Source organism: Cynoglossus semilaevis, chromosome 11 (genome assembly GCF_000523025.1).
Source record: "Cynoglossus semilaevis isolate Cse_v1.0 chromosome 11, Cse_v1.0, whole genome shotgun sequence".
NCBI classification, from domain to species: Eukaryota; Metazoa; Chordata; class Actinopteri; order Pleuronectiformes; family Cynoglossidae; genus Cynoglossus; species Cynoglossus semilaevis.
In genome coordinates this window covers 13154867-13173470 of record NC_024317.1, presented here as the reverse complement: position 1 = coordinate 13173470, position 18604 = coordinate 13154867, and the positions used below count along the sequence as shown (strand labels likewise).

Below are 18604 nucleotides of genomic sequence, written 5' to 3'. Positions count from 1 at the left end.
TTTAACAACAATATGAATAGTAATTAAATGAAAATATGAAAACTAAACTACAAAACTAAATTCCTTTGTCCAAATGACTAGATTAATATCCATCGTAAGTGTATCACTACAACACAGATATGTGTTTGACATATTGAAAAAATGTCCTTGTGTATATCATTATTGTCCATGCAGAGCCTGGGGTCTAACTTTCAAAGTTTCTTGTCCCCCAGACATTTGTAAATGAGGTTCCCCTGGATGGCTCTTTTACCGAAACACAGTACGGTGTCATCATGACCCTCCCTCAGGTTCTTAAACCTCGTCGCAACAGATGCAGCAAACCAGTCACCCTGCAGGTCAATGTAAGGAATAAGAGTAATTATATTTTAATGTGGGGTCAGTGTCATGTCTTATTTCACATGTTTAAAGGGATGGGTGGATGGATGGATGATTAAACCTTGTTAAAGAGCATCTTTGTGTTTTAAATTGTTATGGTTGATATTCAGATTTTATTGGGAAATATTTGAGTTAATAAATTACATTTTATAATCTGCCACACTTCTCATTTGCATTTGTTGCTGTGTATACAGGTAATTATGGTTACTACAAATTCTCTTTTATTCACAAATAATAGTAATTCCTTAAAATGCTCTTGCAAGACTTGCTGTAATCATTTCCCCTCTAGGATCAATAACGTATATCTGATTCTGAGTCTAATTATCTGCAGGGTTTGTGTACAGACTGTGATGGACCACCTCGATGTGCCGCCAAGGATACACTAGTAAGAATGTTATACAGGGGCTAGCAAAGGAAAACAAAGACTTTTGATTTTTGTGCTACAAACATTTAGCATAGCCAAGCAAAAGTAAAAATTCAGGTTGGACTAGTTGTAGACTAATGCAGATGTGTGCTATTGTGCAACATCACATGACATTGTCATCTCTTTGGATAAATGTGGGGTTTTAGATGATGCAGTTTTTTGTGCTTTTCTTCTGCAGATCAAAAATGAATTTCCTCCTGGAATGCGCTCCAACTGTAAATACAGGAAGCGGGTTGGCTCCAAGAGAAAGTGGGTTATTGGCTGTAGCACCCCGTGTGTCCGTCGAACAATGGTATGTTCACAGTTTTTAATCACTGTGAGTATTGCATTAAAATATCAGGCCCTACTTTGTGGTGCAGTAGAACAGTAAAACAAAAGGGAGAGTGATCCTCTGACTGACATCAGTGTTTGAATCGGTCGACTGATGCTGATTTGGTAGTGGTGCATATTGTACTGTATTTCACGTTGTAATAAATTGTGTGGCGATGAAGGGTTCTTTTGACACAGTGTACAGCCCGAATGAGGAGACTCCTGTTACCACCAGATTGCTAAGGCATGTACCAGATACTTGCCAGACCAACTCATCAAATATTTGTACCAGTTTTTTTTTCTTTGAAATCCCAAGCCATAATGCTGACCTGAGTTTATATTTCTGTTGACAAACAGCAGATTTAATGAAAGCAGTTTTAATGGTGATGTTCTGTTCTTAAGGACATCTCCTGCTGCCCTGGTTACTTTGGTCATGAGTGCTTTAAATGCCCGGGAGATGTCGGCAGTTGGTGCTCTAATCATGGGGAGTGTCAAGATGGTATCTATGGCAACGGGGAGTGCCGTTGCTATGAAGGTTTTCATGGCACCGCATGTGAGGACTGTGAACCGGGAAGATATGGCGTCAACTGTTCATCTGGTGAGGACACATTTCAGGACACAGACAGCTCAGATTTGTTTTTACCTGCAATTAAGCATATCTACCACAAGGGGGCATTATATTTTTTACTGACTGCTGAAATCAACTTCATTTTATTTGTGCATATAGCCACAAGAATGACCTGTATTTTGGAGCTACACAATTTCTATTCATGATGTCAGACTGGGTGAGACCACCAAAGGGTTCCGCTGTCAGTTTCTGATAGGTGCTTAGGTGGCCATGAAATATATATAGACAGTGATGCTCAGCTAAACAATGCTCAGCTGCTTTTTGAAATAAAAGCAAAGGTAACATTATCATGTCAGCCTACTTCCTCAAATTTGCTGAGTCATCAACGCTTGGTCTATAAACATTTCCGCCCCAATCATTATGAATGACTATTTGATTGCCACGTCTGACCTTACAGAGGTTGGATGATTGCAAGATAATTTTAGCCACCTCACAGTGTACGACCGATATTGTATCTTCCATTAGGAAGCCAAGTTACTTCAATAGCACAACAGGTCACTAATCAGTTCATACATGCTTTGCTTGTATTTAGGCATGGCTTCACATGACTCTCAACAGCCAATCAATGAATGCCTTAGCACAGAGTGATGTGAATAATAATGAGATGTTCTTCAGATACAGCGGCATTATGGGCATACAAAATGTGTATCAAATGTCTCGGCTTGTAAAGAGTAAGAAACAATTCAAGAATAAAACCCAAACTAACCCCAATGAGAAACCAGTTATAAGAAATGAGATGAGGACTTTTCGGAACAAGAAACAACTAATTGAATCTTGAATACCCTAACCCAGTTTGACTGCATACAATCACTTTAATTAGACCAACCAAACAAAACAATGCAGCATTGATTCTGACCTGGATGCTGTGAATCTGAAATATGCAGACAAGGATTAAAATATGAACTCCATCAACAGATACAAACATCATTGCTGACTCAGTCTGTGTGTTTTTGCAGAGTGTGTCTGTGACCATGGAAAGTGTGAAGACGGACTTAGAGGAAGTGGCAGGTGTGTGTGTTACAAAGGTTGGAAAGGAGCTTCCTGTTCCACAGGTAAGGCACAAAGTCCCACTGAATCACCCCACGCAAAAGTGTGTGTGTGTGTATGTATGTATAAATAAGGTATATATATATATACACACAGACACACATACTGTATGTCTGTGTGTGTATACTTTTATATTTTCTCAACTTTAACATATAACATATTTAACATAATGTGAGTGTATGTGTTTGTCTTTTCCAGAGATCAAAGATGATGCCTGTGGAGGTGTGTGTGATGAAAACGCCAAGTAAGTCCTGATCCTATATAGACACGTGTATATACACAGGTGTATGCATTTACTGATTTTCCCTGCACATAATATATTCTGTAGTCTCTGGTTAAACATTGGAATAAAGCAAACGTATTTGTCAAGCCCCATGTTTGCAAGAGGATTAAAAAACTTGATTTTATTTCATTATGAGTTATTTATTGGCAATGTTTTTTAATTGAATTGACAGTCCTAACTATAATACTGTATATAAGACATAGCAGCCACACTGTGTCAGTAGGTGCACTGCTGAAAAGATCCTTAAATTTTAGTATATTGCAATACTTGAGGTTTTAAAAAATGTTTTAAGGTGTGTTAGAATGTGGCGCTTTGGCCCAGAGGCAATGTCTCTGTCATTGGTGTGGAACCCCAGGGTTCACCTCCTGGGCAAGTTTGAATCCCAGTTAGGGCGGTTGGTACCTTCCAGTGGACTCACCACCCACAGGAAGGTTCAGGGGGGTTGTTACGGTGCAGTGTGATCTGGGTGGCAGTCATGGAGACTGCTGCCCCGGCGACCTGGTAACGGATAAGTGGATGAAAATGGATGGATGGATGGCGTGTTAGAATTATGTAACAAATAATTTGACATGTCATTTGCTGCAGTTGTATAACAGGTCCACAGGGAGTAGCTGCTGCGTGTGTGTGTACAGCCGGATATGAAGGTAACGGGACCTACTGAAAAGGTGAGCACACACACACACACACACACCTAAGCTGTACATACAGATGATCGGATTATGACATCCCTGTGTCTCTGTCAGAGCTGGACATGTGCAGCAGATATAATGGCGGATGCTCAAAGTTTGCTGTCTGTATGAAGATCTCAGCAGGAGAGAGGACCTGCACCTGTAAAGAGGGCTACACTGGAGATGGGGTTGTTTGCCTGGGTGCGTTCTCCTAAGTCCTGACTACTGACCTTTACAAATGTGTATTGTATTGTGTTCCAGAGGTAGCTGTAATGAACGAAGTACATTTTTTGAAAAAGAAGAAACTTTTCCTCATGAAATAAGTGTTCCAACAGTTGTTGTTGTTGTTGTTGTTTTTTTTAACAGAGATAGATGGTTGTCAGGTCAACAATGGAGGCTGTCACAGTGTAGCTGAGTGCATCAGAGCTGGGCCCAACATTGTAAGATGACGCAGTTCTTCTGTAAAATAGGACTAATTGAATATAATGACCATAGATTAAAACAAACGGAATGGAAATTATTGGACCTAATATAAAGTAGTCATCTTAGCATCCATATATTTTGCATATCTATAGTATCCATTACAATAGCCAATGTTCAGCTCAGTAGCTTGGACTCACCTTGATGAAATCTCTGCTCCATTCTAATTCCACTAATAGCAATCAGTGTAAAATGTGCTGTTGTCACTATTTCATTGTCCACATAAACCTATAAGAGAGAAATAATTGAAAACTTTTGTGTTTACAGTTCAAAAATGTTAATTTGTCCCCAAAAGTCTCAAAGGGACCATAAATAATTTAGTGTTTTAGTAATAGACAGCTCATGTATTGGGAGGAGGATGAAGATGGATGAAGTAATTGATTTATTGACTATTTTCTCCATCTGCTCTTCTTTGCTCATTTCAGACAGCCTGCCGTTGTCCGCTGGGCTATCAAGGATCCGGAAGGTTCTGTTTCAAAGTCAACCCCTGCATACACGTACGTCTCTATGTCATGTGTTTCTTGTTTGCTGTTACAAAACCCTGACATTCTATGTGTCTGTGTCTGTGTGTATTGTTCAGAATAATGGTGGCTGTAGTAAATATGCCCGCTGTCAGTACATGGGTCAGGGCCAGTTGAACTGCACCTGTGTGGGAAACCACGTCGGAGATGGCTATGAATGCAGGGGGAGGATATCCAAGGTCAGAATAAGAGCTCTGACTTTTTCAACTTTCTGTCCCCTTCACTCATTCAACGTTCACAACAAAACTTGTTGTTGTTTGCCCATCTTACAGGAGCTGACCCAGCAGCCGGAGAACAGTTTCTTTCAAAAAATGATCAATGTGAGTCAATGTCGTTCAAGTTGGAACCTTTCTAATATTTTATATGACGTCACTGTATATTCATTATTTAAAGTTTTCAGTAAAGAAAGTGGGTAGTTTTATTTGAAATTACAATCTCATGACACACATTAAGATGCAAATAAGGTTTTTGTCCCTGGAACAGGAGGTTGCTGGTTCAATTAATTATGTAGCAGTCTTGAAACAAATTCAGCTAAAACTTACACTTTAGTGCAGTAGGTGAATTTCAAACCAAGTTTCTGTTGGAAACTTGCAGGAAATGGAGACACAAAAATTGACAATTCATTATGAAATACTTCAAGAAAAACTCAAAACAACAAGAATAATCATAAAATTATTTTCTCCACCATCGAACTTTTAACCAACCCAGATTTTAGAAAGTCTTCCAGAATCCTCATTGCTCCACTCCACTGTGAGTATTTTGCACACCCCTTTCAAAGTAAGGTTGGCCGTATCATAGCCAATATTTTAACCCAACAGAACGTAACATCTGACACACCTGAACCGTCACCTAAGGAAAAACTGGGGAGTTTTGTCCTGGTTAATGCAGAGATGCCTGCTAGTTAAACCAACGATCTGTCTTTTAGACACAATTCCCACATCACTTTTAAAAACATTTTATGGATTCTTTGAGGATGAGTTATTAAGTATTGTAAACTACTGCCTTCAGACTTTCTGCTGCCTTCAAAAAGAATTCCTGGTACATATGGAGGCATGCTCCTAAGGAATCTACTAAATAAACTGTGGGGTCCCCCAAGGGTCAATTTTAGGTCAATTTTTTAAAAATCTTTATATGCTTCCACTTGGAAGTCATCAGGAGACATGGTGTTAATTTCCATGGCTATGCTGATGATACACAGCTCTATATTGCTGTCTCCTGAAGATACAAGCCCACTTGATAAACTAAACAACTGTATTTAAGACAGCTCAACCAGGACAAGACACACATCTTAATTATTGGTCCTGAAGCCAAGAGAGAGAAACTTTTACCAAGATTATACAATCTCAAACCCTCACAATGTGTTAGGAACCTGGGCGTCACCTTTGACTCTGAGCTGGATTTTATTCCACAGATCAAAAATATAACCAGAATAGGTTTCTACCACCTCAGAAACATTGCCAGAGTCCGCCCGTTTCTCTCGTGATCAAACACGTAGATGCTGATGCATGTTTTTATCTCCAGTAACATTGACTACTGTAATGCCTTGATTCCTGGTCTTCCCAAAAAGAACATCTCAGCTCAACAACTACTTCAAAACTCAGCCGCACGTGTGCTGACGAAGACCAGAAGGCAGGAGCACATTACACCGGTTTAAAAATCACTGCATCGGCTCCCCGTGCATTTCAGGATCGATTTTAAGATTCTTTTATTAGTCTTCACGTGTCTTAACGGTCTTGGGCTTTTAAGATAATAACCCTCCTCCTCTTGCCTCCTAATACTTTCAAAGGGGAGATCAAAAACCCACGGTGAAGCATCATTACTGTAACGTTTAACGCTTTTAATTACTTTTAATTGTAGTACTCTGAGTACTTCAACTTATCTTTTTGCTTTGTTCTGCCATGTTTCTACCTTCTAGCTGCAGTGCTTTCCCCTCCTCAGGTGGAGCCATTCACACCAGGAGTTGAGTTAGGAATGTTTGCGGGGGCGCTGCCCCGGGGGCTGCCTTGCATGGGCTGGACGAGCACCGCACGGTGGCATGTTGGCCACGGTGTCGGCTTCTCGGCTGGTCGGATTAGTCCCTGGGACAGCGACCCTTGTGGCTGCTGTCAGCAAAACTTCCTGTTGTGGATGGTTCCCTGATAAAGCTTTCCTCACTTCCTCAGTGCCCAGCCTTATTGCCTTTAAATAAACATATGTTGAAGTGGACGTATTTGTAGTTGTGGCTTCACTGTCACTGACAGCACTGTTGCAATATTTTGTTATCTCAGAAAGTAGAGAATGCATTTTTTAAATGTTTTCCTTTTGGTACCTTTAAGAAATACATATATGTTTATTACTGTTTATTATTAAAAAATTCCAAATACTGAAACTAGATGAGAACTACTGTAACTGGGATTATCCAATTTAATAGAAACAGAAACCAACATACACAAAAGGCTTAGTAGTTTCTTATTGTCTAATTGTTTGTTCTTTCTATTCAAGCTCAGGTTTTGGTTAAAAAAGTGTGATTTATATAAGGAGTGTATTTATAACCAAACATTCCATTACTTTTGCTTTGTGTGCCAGCTAGCACGCACGGAAACTTTTAACACTGGAGAGTTTACTGTGTTTGTCCCACTGTCAGAGACCAACAACATGTCCACTGTGAGTTCTCCATCAACATTTCTCAGTACAGTATCTAACAGTATTTATCTAGCTATACATTTGAACCAATTCTGTCAATACGTGATGTCTGTGTGCGTGTGTGTGTCTGTGTCTGATTCAAGATTCAAGAATGGCAGTCATCTGGACGTCTCCGAGACCTGATCTATTATCACGCTGTTTCCTGTGAGATTCTGACCTTTAATGATCTGAAATCGATGGATCGCGCTGTTGCTTTATCGGGACACATGCTGTTCTTCAGCTACCAGCAGGTAATTCACAAAACTCCATCTACAATCATCTGCCTCAGTCTGCCTTTATTTTCCTTACAGCTACCCTCCCTCTTTCAAAGCATCCATGAATCTGGGATCCTTCTTTATGTACCTGAGCCTAGTTATCAAATCAAAAGATTCTCAAACTATTTTGTTTACAACTGTTTTATTTCATTACATTTTTATGACTTTTTTACTAAGGCATCTATCTAAAATCTAAACAAGTACTTTTCATTTTTGTATTTGCTACTTTAGGTGGGGCCGCAATAAAAATGGAAAGAGTTGGTCAGTGTTATCTTAGTTTCAGAGATCTGTGAGAAACTGTGCAGGACAATCCTTAATAGCCACTTTTATTTTCTCCTCATTAACAGAAGGCCATTTCAATCTAAAAGGAAACAAATATTTCTCCATTAAAGGATAAAAAAAAGCTATTACATTGGACAATATATCGATGAAACTACAGATAAAATACATTAAAACAATTAGTACAATACAATAATATTAAAGAATGAATTTAAATAGTTAACAGCCAACTAAACAGAAGGTGAGTTGGCATTATTTGGTATATATCTTATACCAAATAATGTAATTCAATGGGAAACAGTCTGAGTACCTTCAAATTGTGTAGCACTATTTCCATGTTTCAAACACATTGTTGCTTAAATAAGTCTCAACTTTGGAGTTTTTAGCACCATGTTTAATAAATGGCTTGAACAGTAAAACAACCAATTTTTCGTTAATAAGTCTCTGTCCCTGATGTTAAAAATCCACCGAACTGCTGACATTGTTGAAACGCTGGAAAAAGTGTATTAAATGTTTGATAAATAATCAGGCTCTTCGTTATTCTGTCCTCCTCTCTGTCTGTTCACCTACAGGGTTCAGTTTGGATAAACAACAGTTCCAGGATTGTAAAGAGCGATTACACGGTAGCCAACGGAGTCATCCACCACATCGACACACTACTGACGCCCTACAGGCTGCAGGACAAACACCGCCTCAAGTCCAACAATGTTGGTTTCACGAACACCATCAATGAGCGATGAGATTATAAAAAAAAGTGTGACCATTCATTGTAGCTCCTTCTTTTAGATGAACTTCTCTGAAGCTGCTACGTTTTATGGCTACAACCGGTTCTACACACTTGTGGAGGTAAAACAAGATGACAGGGGCTGTTCTCACATCTCACACTCCTGTCCTGTTGGACTCTGTTGCATTGTTGCTTTAACACTACAAAAATGCTGAGTACTTCTCACCTCTGTAGAATGCAGGGCTGCTCCCTGTGGTTCAGCTATCCATCTTGCAGCCATTCACCATGTTGTGGCCTACAGACCAAGTCATAAACTCCCTGTCAGAAGAACGACAGCGCTGGCTTACCAGCCCTGACCATGTGGAAGAACTGGCATCTATCATCAAGGCTCACATAGTACGAAACACCAAGGTAGGACAACTACAAGGGTATTTCTGAGTAATATTGCATTCAGCACAACCTCTTTGTTCATTTGCTTTCCATTGTAATCTCTATATCTCAATCAAATATACCATCTGTTTTTGGAAAGACAAAGACTTAAGTCATTTATTGAATTTGGGGTGAATTTAAATAATAGATTTTGTTGACAGCCTTTTGTCTTAGAGATTAAAACAATGTGCACAGTTGTTATATACAGGTGTTTTTTCTCATAGTGTCACTGTCGACTCGTGTTTTTAACAAAGTCTCTGCATTCATGTAGGTGCTTCCCTTGGCTGTCGATAAAGGACTTCGGTTCATGTCCCTGGACTCCATGCACAGTTCTACCATCACATACAGATGTGACAGCACCCTTGTGGTGAGAAAATACACACTGACCCAGAACAGACTTCACCGCATTAAACAACAAACCCATGTTAAATTAAGTCATATGTCTGGAGCTTTTTGGCTTATTTGTGTAGACTATTATTTTATCATTGCATTTAGCATTTGTATGTTTGAGAAATATGAACATGGTTATATTCACCAAGAATCACTAACTGTATCACATTTTTGTTAGGCAGTAATGTAAATAGAGTCATATATGGTGGGGATTACTGGGCGTTATTTAAGTCCTATTTAAGTTATTTGTTGTTTTTTTGCTTTAATAGAGGTGACCACGTGATTTTTTTTCCTTACAATTTTGGAATCCGTTTGCGGCGTTGATTGGATAATTCAGTGTTGATTCAGCCCACTGGGCAGCCACTTGATAATCTCTGATATATACTGTATATATATATATATTTTTTTTATTTATTTGTTTAGGGGGCTATCGTGATAAATGATAACGCAGCCAGGGTGGTGGAGCGCCACCTGAACTTTAAAGAAGGCATTGGCTACGGCATCAACCAATTGCTGGAGCCACCTGATCTGGGAGCACGATGTGACAACATTGGAAACATGACAAGAAATGCAAGTTCTACCAACAGTACTTACTAACAAAGGACATGACAGCTACTGATGCTGGTGCTAGAAATCTGAATAATTCTCACAGGTCCAACGTTCTATCTTGTCTTTCTCATTGCAAACATGATATTCCCAGAGTCTGCTTAACTGTCACATGTAACAGCAGCCTCAGCAGGATGATGATTGACCTCAAAATCAAAATTGATTCTATTAGAACCAGATTTGTCCTATCAAATATTCACAACTCATTATAATGGAATCTTCGTCAAGAATTTCTGTGTCTTTAAATGTCTCAGGGACGCTGTGGAGACTGCTACTTACCTCCAGTCTGTCCTTTCAAACATTTTGATACGGTAAGGTACTATTAAAGAACCTGTGGTGAAATTTAAATATTCGCTGCATTGACTGTCTATATATCAAGTCAACATTGGTGCCTTTTCATTTGTCATTTGTAGGGGAAAATAGAGCGTTGTTCCAGTGTACCCATTAAAGGACGCTACAATCCATGGTACTCTTATCGCAGCAATTTCGGAGGGCGATGTCAAAGGGTGTGTCAACACACTACATGGGTCAGAAAGTGCTGTAAAAACCACTATGGCCGAGACTGTCAGGGTAAGAAGAGAAGGAATGAAGAAATATCCCTAGTTTAAAACGTTTATTTGACCCTGCCTCTTCTCTCCCTCTCAGTCTGTCCAGGTGGTGTGGAGTCTCCATGTGGTAATCACGGAGTGTGCGACGACGATGTGAGTGGTTCTGGAACCTGTAGGTGCTTTACGGGCTTCAGAGGAAGCGCGTGTGAGCTGTGCTACTCTGGCTATTATGGTCCCAACTGCACAGGTAAAGTGGGAATTAGTGCCAGCAAATTTTGATCCAATGGTAGAAAGACGTGAAACTATTGGACCTGAGAACGTATGTCATTGTTTAGAAATGAGCACTCCCAAAAAAAATGCAGTAACGTATAAACATGCCGTATATCAAATACTTTTACTGTCCATCAACTTACTACTAAGTCTTTGTCAAAATGCACAGTAACGACTAAAAAGAAACAACTTGTTAAATGTACAAGTGGCCATTAAAATCCACCATTATTTATCTTTCTGTTAAAGCATTCTACAGAAAAAAAGTTTTTTGTCACATACAGGAATGTTGATTTTTCTCAATTAATCATGATTAATTGTGAATAACCCACATATTTTTAGTGATTAATCAGATTGAATTTTTAAACACTGTTGTACAGCCCTGATAAAAATATTATTAAGCCGTGGGGTTTTTCTTATTTCTTACCAGTTTACCATAGAACATAGAACTCACTCAGTGGTCCTTGTGGGATTCTAAAGGTCTTAGGCTGATGGGCAAGGTGACTCGTCCGGCTTCTAACTGTCGTTCATTTGAGTGTCCGTCCTGCTGCTGCCGCTAACACACTCTGATGAATAGCCTAGTAACCAAAGTGGGCTATGCGACCACAGCTCATCTCTCATGATCCTGGCACTTGTTAATTGTCGGATTGAGTTTTAAATATCTTATTCAGTGGTATCTGGGACAGAGAATAGACTCACCATTAATGAACCACTAAAGATGTTATACGAAGATACTGTATGTTGGATGACAGATTACTTTAATCAAGAATTTATTTTTATAAGATTGTACTAATCAAAAAGGATAGGGCACAGCACATACACAAATTCCAGTCAAGACAGTAGTCTTTGATATAATCTAAACTGCTTTGTTGTGGTGTTGGAGAAGAGTAGAAGTCACTTCATTGAGTGGAGTCTTCACTGCTCCGCCCTAAGCTGCTCAGTATAGGGCTGCTTCCCCCTGGTGCCACTCCCTTCTGTCTGGTCACAGTTGTGGCAAGCAGAAGTAGTGAAATAGTCCAATCTAATATTCTGGATTTAAAATAATAAAAGTCCACTTCTTGCTTGTTAGTTGTTCTTGATCCACAATCCTCTTTTTTAGGCAGTGCAGGGTCCAGGATTGAGTCCTTTCTTCATCCGGGGAGAGGCAAAGCACAAACTAAACTTTTCAGCTCCTGCACCCTGTATTTATACTACAAAGTGTTTTTGAAAAAAATGTCTTTTCACATAATGTTGTCTTTCTATTGCAACTGAATACCTCAGGCCAGAGCCATCTCCTCCAAAAAGTCTTCTTTGGTCATCTTGACCTGGATATCTTGTCCTGGAACTTCCCCAATCCTCCCTGACCTCAGCAGTCTCCACTCCTTTTATAGTCAGATGCATTTTTCAGTTGTCTGTCTTGAACACAGTATTCTACTCCAGTCAGGTGATCATTACTTTCCCTTTATTGTGTTACCAGCAAATATAAATGATTACATTTCAAAAAAATCACACATTTATTATATTTAGTTATGTTATGATTTGATTCATATTAATATTTATTTATAATCATTTCTTTCTTCATAATCACTTGATAATCTCAACTTTTATCCTGTGCTCTGTGCTTTAAGTCACATTCTCAGTGATTTCCTAAAGCATGACTTCCTTGTTTATCTACTTCTTTCTCCACAGCTTGAGTCACTCATTAAACTCCTTGGATTACGGACATCTCTCAACATGTTTTTCGAACACATTTCGACACATGTTCACTTAATCTAAGATAAATATGGAACAATTATAATCATATTTGTTCAACCCTTCTTGACCAGGTTGTGACCTGGACTGATCGTCTGAACTGTGGGCTCACTTGAGAAGCTAATAAACTTTCAAAATCATCAGTAACCCCACCCAACTCACCTAAAATTGATGTGTCGCTCTGTCTCTCTGGCAGTCCATGACAATGCTCCACACTCACCATCACTTCTGACTCACACAGCTGTGTGAGCTTCCTGCTCAGGACAAGCCTGCCAGCTGTTAAAACAGTTGCAGGGACTGCACTGAGCACGATTAGACGTATGAGACTTGTAAGAGCCCTAATAAACCAATCAGAATGCAATAATAAATCAGTATAACTATGCTATAAAAAGTATTTTGTGTTACAGTACAAACTATTAAGAGTTGTGTTGTTATCCTAAAATATAGTTTAAGCTAAAGAAAAACCTTTTTGCCTGTGAAATAAAGGTTTGAGAGCAATACCAGATCTTTTTTTTAATTTGGTAATTTGGTTTACCTTGTATAAAAAATACATACCTAACAAAATAATAGCTTTTTTTCTCTTCATCAGCATGTCAGTGCGAAAAGCAGGCATTTTGTGATGATGGCATTGATGGTTCTGGAAAGTGTATCTGTAAGCCAGGCTGGGAGGGTGACCGCTGCCAAAATAAAATTGGTAAGTGTCTACTCTATAATACTCTAATACTAAGGAAAAACCCAAGGTAGAAACATATTTATATTGTTGTCTTCTTTAATTGAGAACATGTAGGCGTATAAATAAAATAAAACAATAATAATAATAATAATAATAATAATAATAATAATAATAATAATAATAATAATAATAATAATAATAATAATAATAATAATAATAATAATAATAATAATAATAATAATAATAATAATAATAATAATAATAATAATAATAATAATAATAATAATAATAATAATAATAATAATAATAATAATAATAATAATAATAATAATAATAATAATAATAATAATAATAATAATAATAATAATAATAATAACGGTCTTCTATATATTTGAGTTGAAATTTTCTTAGTTTTTTCCAACGGGTATGTTTGCTCTTCTGGTTGTTAAATACCAACTTGTTGCTCTTATTCATTTGCATATACTTTTTATGACTCTTCATCTTCCTCCTTTGAATCATTAATTACCCATGTGTTCAAACAGGCTCAGTCCCAGAGGGGTGCAGACAGTGCCACGCACAGGCCGACTGTGTGCAGGGCGATTGTCTTTGCAAGGCTGGGTTTCAGGGAAACGGCACCTTCTGTAGTGCACTGCCACGTGAGTGTTTTATCACCAAAGCCTGAGATGATGAGTCTTTATTCCACAAGACGGTAGTGACTCTAGTCGAAGTGGCATCATACAGTGAGGTGATAACTATAAAAAAACATTACATGTTGATAAAAGACAAATTCCCAGACAGGTCTACAGACTTTTAAACATTGTATGGAGATTTTCATGGTGTGACAAAAATAAAGAAGCCAGCCAAGTGGTTGATGATGAGTTGAGGAAATTTAGTAAGTAGTACTAAAAGTAGAGATAAGAGTAGTGATACAGATAATATCATCTGCATAGAGGCGTACTGAAACCAATAAAACCATGGATTGCATTCTGGTGTTTAAAATAATCTTGAATGTTCACAAAGATGTTCACAAAGTACATGTTTGTTAACATTATGAATTGCTTTGCAGCTCCAGACTTGTGCTCTGAGTATAACGGAGGGTGTCACCAAAACGCAAAGTGTATACAGACAGGACTGGTTGTTAACTGCACTTGTCAAAGTGATTATAAAGGTGATGGTTTCTCCTGTGAACCTATCGACAGGTGAGCACGTCATCTGTAAAACCATGTGCTCTTCTTTCCTCCCATTATTTTTTCCCTTTTTCATTGTGCGTCAAAGATTTGTCATTAAGAGCTACAGTCATAACATCAGACTGCTGTTTGGCTCCTCTATTTCAGGTGTGTTGAGGAGACCAATGGCGGCTGCAGTGACTATGCCTCCTGTAGGTTCACTGGCGCAGTAAGTGTTCTGTGGCTCTGTGGTCTATTCCTTTGTCACTGAGTTATCGGACCTTTCTAGTTCTTTGTGTATTTGTCTGAACAAGAGGTTCAACAGGGTTAGAAAAGGAATTAAAAAACTAAGAGCTAAGCTTTGTAGTTCATTAACAATATCTAACATAAGCAATATCTTTATAATTCAAACTCATTTTGAACTTTGAACTGAGTCCCAACCTTGCTTTGATGATTGAATCATTTGGTTTTCATAGAATCAGCGTGAGTGTGAGTGCCTGCCGGGGTACATTGGCAGTGGAATCCAGTGTCTTGAGAAAGTGGTGTCCCCTACTGATCGTTGCTTGACCAATAATGGAAATTGCCATCCAGTTGCAATCTGCAAGGATCTCCACTATAATGGTAGAAATGTTTTCTTGTATGTATTCTCTTTTTTGAACTAGCTTTATAGCAGAAGGAGCTAATGAACATACAGAATGGCTATAACACCTTCTACCACATTCAAACCTTTATTTGTGTTTTTGGTTTTGAACAGTCAATTATTTTGGCACTGGTAGAAAAAAACAATACATTTCCCATAGGAATAAAAACCCTGCTGCTCATTTAAACCTGCAGCCTCTAAGGACTTTGGGTTGTTATGCTTGTTAATCACTTGGTTTTGAAGGCTCATTGTCTGTATCTGTAGTTGTTGGCATATTTTGCTTTTTAAAAATGGGTGTAATGTCAGTACACTAAAAAAAAAGATTTTCTTCAATTCCTGCTCATTTTCTCCAACTTGTTATGTTATTGTTATATGTTAGTATTTTTTTAAAAGTCACGTTAACATGGTTTTGTGCTTCAGCCAAGACAGCTGGAGTGTATCTCCTACGTGCTCCAGAGGGAAAATACAAAATGAATTACAGTCAGGCCATTGCTGCCTGTCAGGCTGATGGAGCCACATTGGTGACCTTCAAACAACTGGGAGATGCACAACAGGTAAACTGCCTACTGACAGCCTATTAGGTCAACAGAAAATGCATTAACCACCAATTTATGAAAAAAACCCAAAATATCTACTTCTTCTGACAACAAGTAATTGAAATAGTACATTAAGGACAAAGGGTGAGCATTTCTAGCAGAAATTGGAAGAGTGCCCTCTAGTGGCTCTCAGTATGAAAATAACAAACGTCAAACTTTATATCTTTTATATGTAAGTCGCACCCGAGTCGCAAACTCAGCCAAAGGATTAAAAAAAAGAGACTTACAGACTGGAAAATACTGTATTTCTCATATCCGTGTCAATTCCTGTTTTGGTAGGGTGGTTTCTCTATTCATCGTTTTCATTGCAAAGTCCTCGAAATAATGTTAGTAAATTATATTGTGTTAATTGTCACACTAGTGGTTTTCCATCTCCAGCAGATAATTGGCAGAACATGTGACCAGTCACCTCTACCATGTTGTTCACACCCTTCTGTTGTCTGGACAGCTGGGGATGCATCTGTGCGTGGCTGGATGGATTGATGGAGGAAGGGTGGGATACCCGACACGCTTCCCCTCGGTCAAATGTGGAGACAACCACGTGGGCCTGGTTATTTACAAAGATCCTGTGGACCAGAGCAGCAAGTACGACGCCTACTGCTACAGGACTGCAGGTGCTACCAGTACAAAGACAAATTAACCCATAATTATCCAAGTGCTGTATTTTCCGTTGTCCTGAGAACTCTACAGATTGTACCAACATCAGATCAAGAAAATCTGCACTAAGTGCTCCTAATTGTTTTCCTATCTCATACAGACGTGTCATGTTCTTGTCCTGCTGGCTACATTGGAGACGGTGATTTCTGTAACGGTGTCTTGACAGACGTTCTTGCAACTTGTAGCAGCGTCTCCATATTTTATAAGGTAAAACACACTGAGCTAAGCATTTTCAGCATTTTTCTAACGATTACTATGATAAGATGACCTTGAGTGAGATCAATGTTTTGTTTGTCTTTTTCTCTGAAGCTGCTATTGGATTTTAGCGCCTCATCATCGGACGGCAAACAGATTGTTGACTTTCTGTCCCACAGGACGTCTGAGGCCACACTGTTTGTTCCACATAATAAGGGCTTCAGTCTAAACCAGGTGATTCCCAAAACAACAAGTGATCAACCAACAGTTGCTTTGAATTTTCAATATAAATCACATTTATGCATTCCTGTCAAAAATATTTAATATCTTAATAATTAAGTGACGTATCCTTTTGGTTATCATTTTAACCTTTACAGTCTTCACCAGTTTGCTGCTAATTGGGCTACAGTGGCACAGATGTACTGTAGATCTCCTGTCTTGGTTTAATACAGCCTACTACCCAAAGCCCAAGGGGGTCAGTAAGGGCATCATGGGTAAAAACTGTGTGAAAGGTCACTATCATGTTCCCACATATAATACAGCTACTCTACCCTGTAACTTAACAAAAGAAAATCTTGAGACCAGGAAAAGAAATTGCAATTCTTAAAGCAAAAAATTGTCCCTGGGAGTCTAAACGTACTGTAATACATATCAACAAAATAACTATTAGAATGAATCTATGGATGCACTGAATTTTCAGCCAAGGAAAATACTTTTATCACCAAAACAACACACTCGAAACAGGAAGTTGTTTATTACGTTTCTTACAGTATGATGACACAAGCAAAAACCGTGGCCACGGCAAGCTTGTCTGAATGTCTGCGGTGTGGGCGTATTTCAGTATATCTGAGAAAGACCCACGGATAGCGATTTGCAAAATGGGTAATGCTGAAATTTGAGATGATGAGAGTGCCTCAAATAATAATAATAGGTAGGCTATTCTGTTCTGACTTCCTATGGGACTATCAGTTGATTTTATTTCTCTGCTAGACATTTGTCAATTATTTTGACAATTATTAATATATTATTTATTAAATATTAATTTATGCAATTGCACTGCATTGATTTTATTGAGGTTTAGTACACAGTCATGGCCATAAATGCAATGGGACTAATAATTGGCATAATATATTTTTTCGATGTTTCGGTTTTCGGCCAAGAAGTTTTACTTCGGTTCGTTACTAAATTAATCACATAATTAAGAACCAACTGATTTAAACTGTTAGCTGAGGAAAAACAACTTGTTTTTTTCCAATGCATTTAGACTCTGTCTGCAAGAGATCTGGAGTACCACATCACGGCCAATCACAGCAGAACATTCAAAGATCTGAGACATGGAGAAACAATGGCCTCATGGCTTGGTTTCAACCTGACGGTCACTCATGGAGAGAACGAGGTCTGATACATCCAAGGAATTCCTGATTCTTACTTATTTATTTCGTTCAATGCTTTTTGAAGTTGAGTTTTGAAATTTTCCATTTTGCAACTGAACTATGACCTAAAACATAAGAACTGGGGAAGAACTTAGTCACAATTGTACTGTAAGTATTTATGTGAAGCAGAATACAGTATATTTTGCCAAGTCTTGTGTAATGGGAAAATTACATAAAATGGGATGTGATGGTTCATCGCCTCTTTAGGGCTAAAAGTTCTGCAAGGTTTTTGTGGAATTTGTGGGTGGTGTTTCTATTTCCAAAATTGTTATAGAACAGGAAAATGACCCTAACCCTGTTGACACGGCTACGATATAATACCACCTCATAGCCTCTGGATACGGACTATTTACACGGCTCAGGCGCAAGAAAACATTTATACGGAAACGCTGTTTCTAACAATCTTCCTGCTACGTTTTGTTGTAAAGTAATTAAGCTATTTTGAAGACAGAGTGTTCAGAGCAAAAATTGGTTTATTTGAATTATCTCATGTTGATTCACATCTGTTAGAGCAGCAAATGTTCCCACCTGTCTGAGCCTGTGCACTTTTGTTTGTTTTCAATATGTTTGGTGTGTTTTGACAGACCTATAAGATGGTG

At 38.4% G+C, this 18604-nt stretch overlaps 1 protein-coding gene across 1 annotated transcript in view; it reads left to right on the top strand.

Annotated features, from left to right (window-relative positions):
- Positions 1 to 18604, top strand: part of stab1 (stabilin 1) — a 41201-nt gene that overhangs the window by 19844 nt on the left and 2753 nt on the right. Inside the window, 34 exon segments of the mRNA XM_025060423.1 lie at positions 213 to 341; positions 707 to 760; positions 978 to 1091; positions 1511 to 1706; positions 2693 to 2788; positions 2982 to 3027; positions 3652 to 3731; positions 3810 to 3935; positions 4101 to 4174; positions 4640 to 4711; positions 4795 to 4914; positions 5008 to 5055; positions 5444 to 5485; positions 7301 to 7378; positions 7501 to 7647; positions 8523 to 8657; positions 8737 to 8796; positions 8909 to 9085; positions 9375 to 9470; positions 9917 to 10063; positions 10354 to 10410; positions 10513 to 10669; positions 10745 to 10894; positions 13235 to 13339; positions 13861 to 13974; positions 14385 to 14517; positions 14653 to 14713; positions 14961 to 15105; positions 15545 to 15678; positions 16169 to 16334; positions 16478 to 16584; positions 16687 to 16806; positions 17837 to 17968; positions 18590 to 18604. The exon segment at positions 18590 to 18604 is cut by the window's right edge and continues 108 nt beyond it. Coding sequence (XP_024916191.1) covers positions 213 to 341; positions 707 to 760; positions 978 to 1091; positions 1511 to 1706; positions 2693 to 2788; positions 2982 to 3027; positions 3652 to 3731; positions 3810 to 3935; positions 4101 to 4174; positions 4640 to 4711; positions 4795 to 4914; positions 5008 to 5055; positions 5444 to 5485; positions 7301 to 7378; positions 7501 to 7647; positions 8523 to 8657; positions 8737 to 8796; positions 8909 to 9085; positions 9375 to 9470; positions 9917 to 10063; positions 10354 to 10410; positions 10513 to 10669; positions 10745 to 10894; positions 13235 to 13339; positions 13861 to 13974; positions 14385 to 14517; positions 14653 to 14713; positions 14961 to 15105; positions 15545 to 15678; positions 16169 to 16334; positions 16478 to 16584; positions 16687 to 16806; positions 17837 to 17968; positions 18590 to 18604 — 3633 coding nt within the window.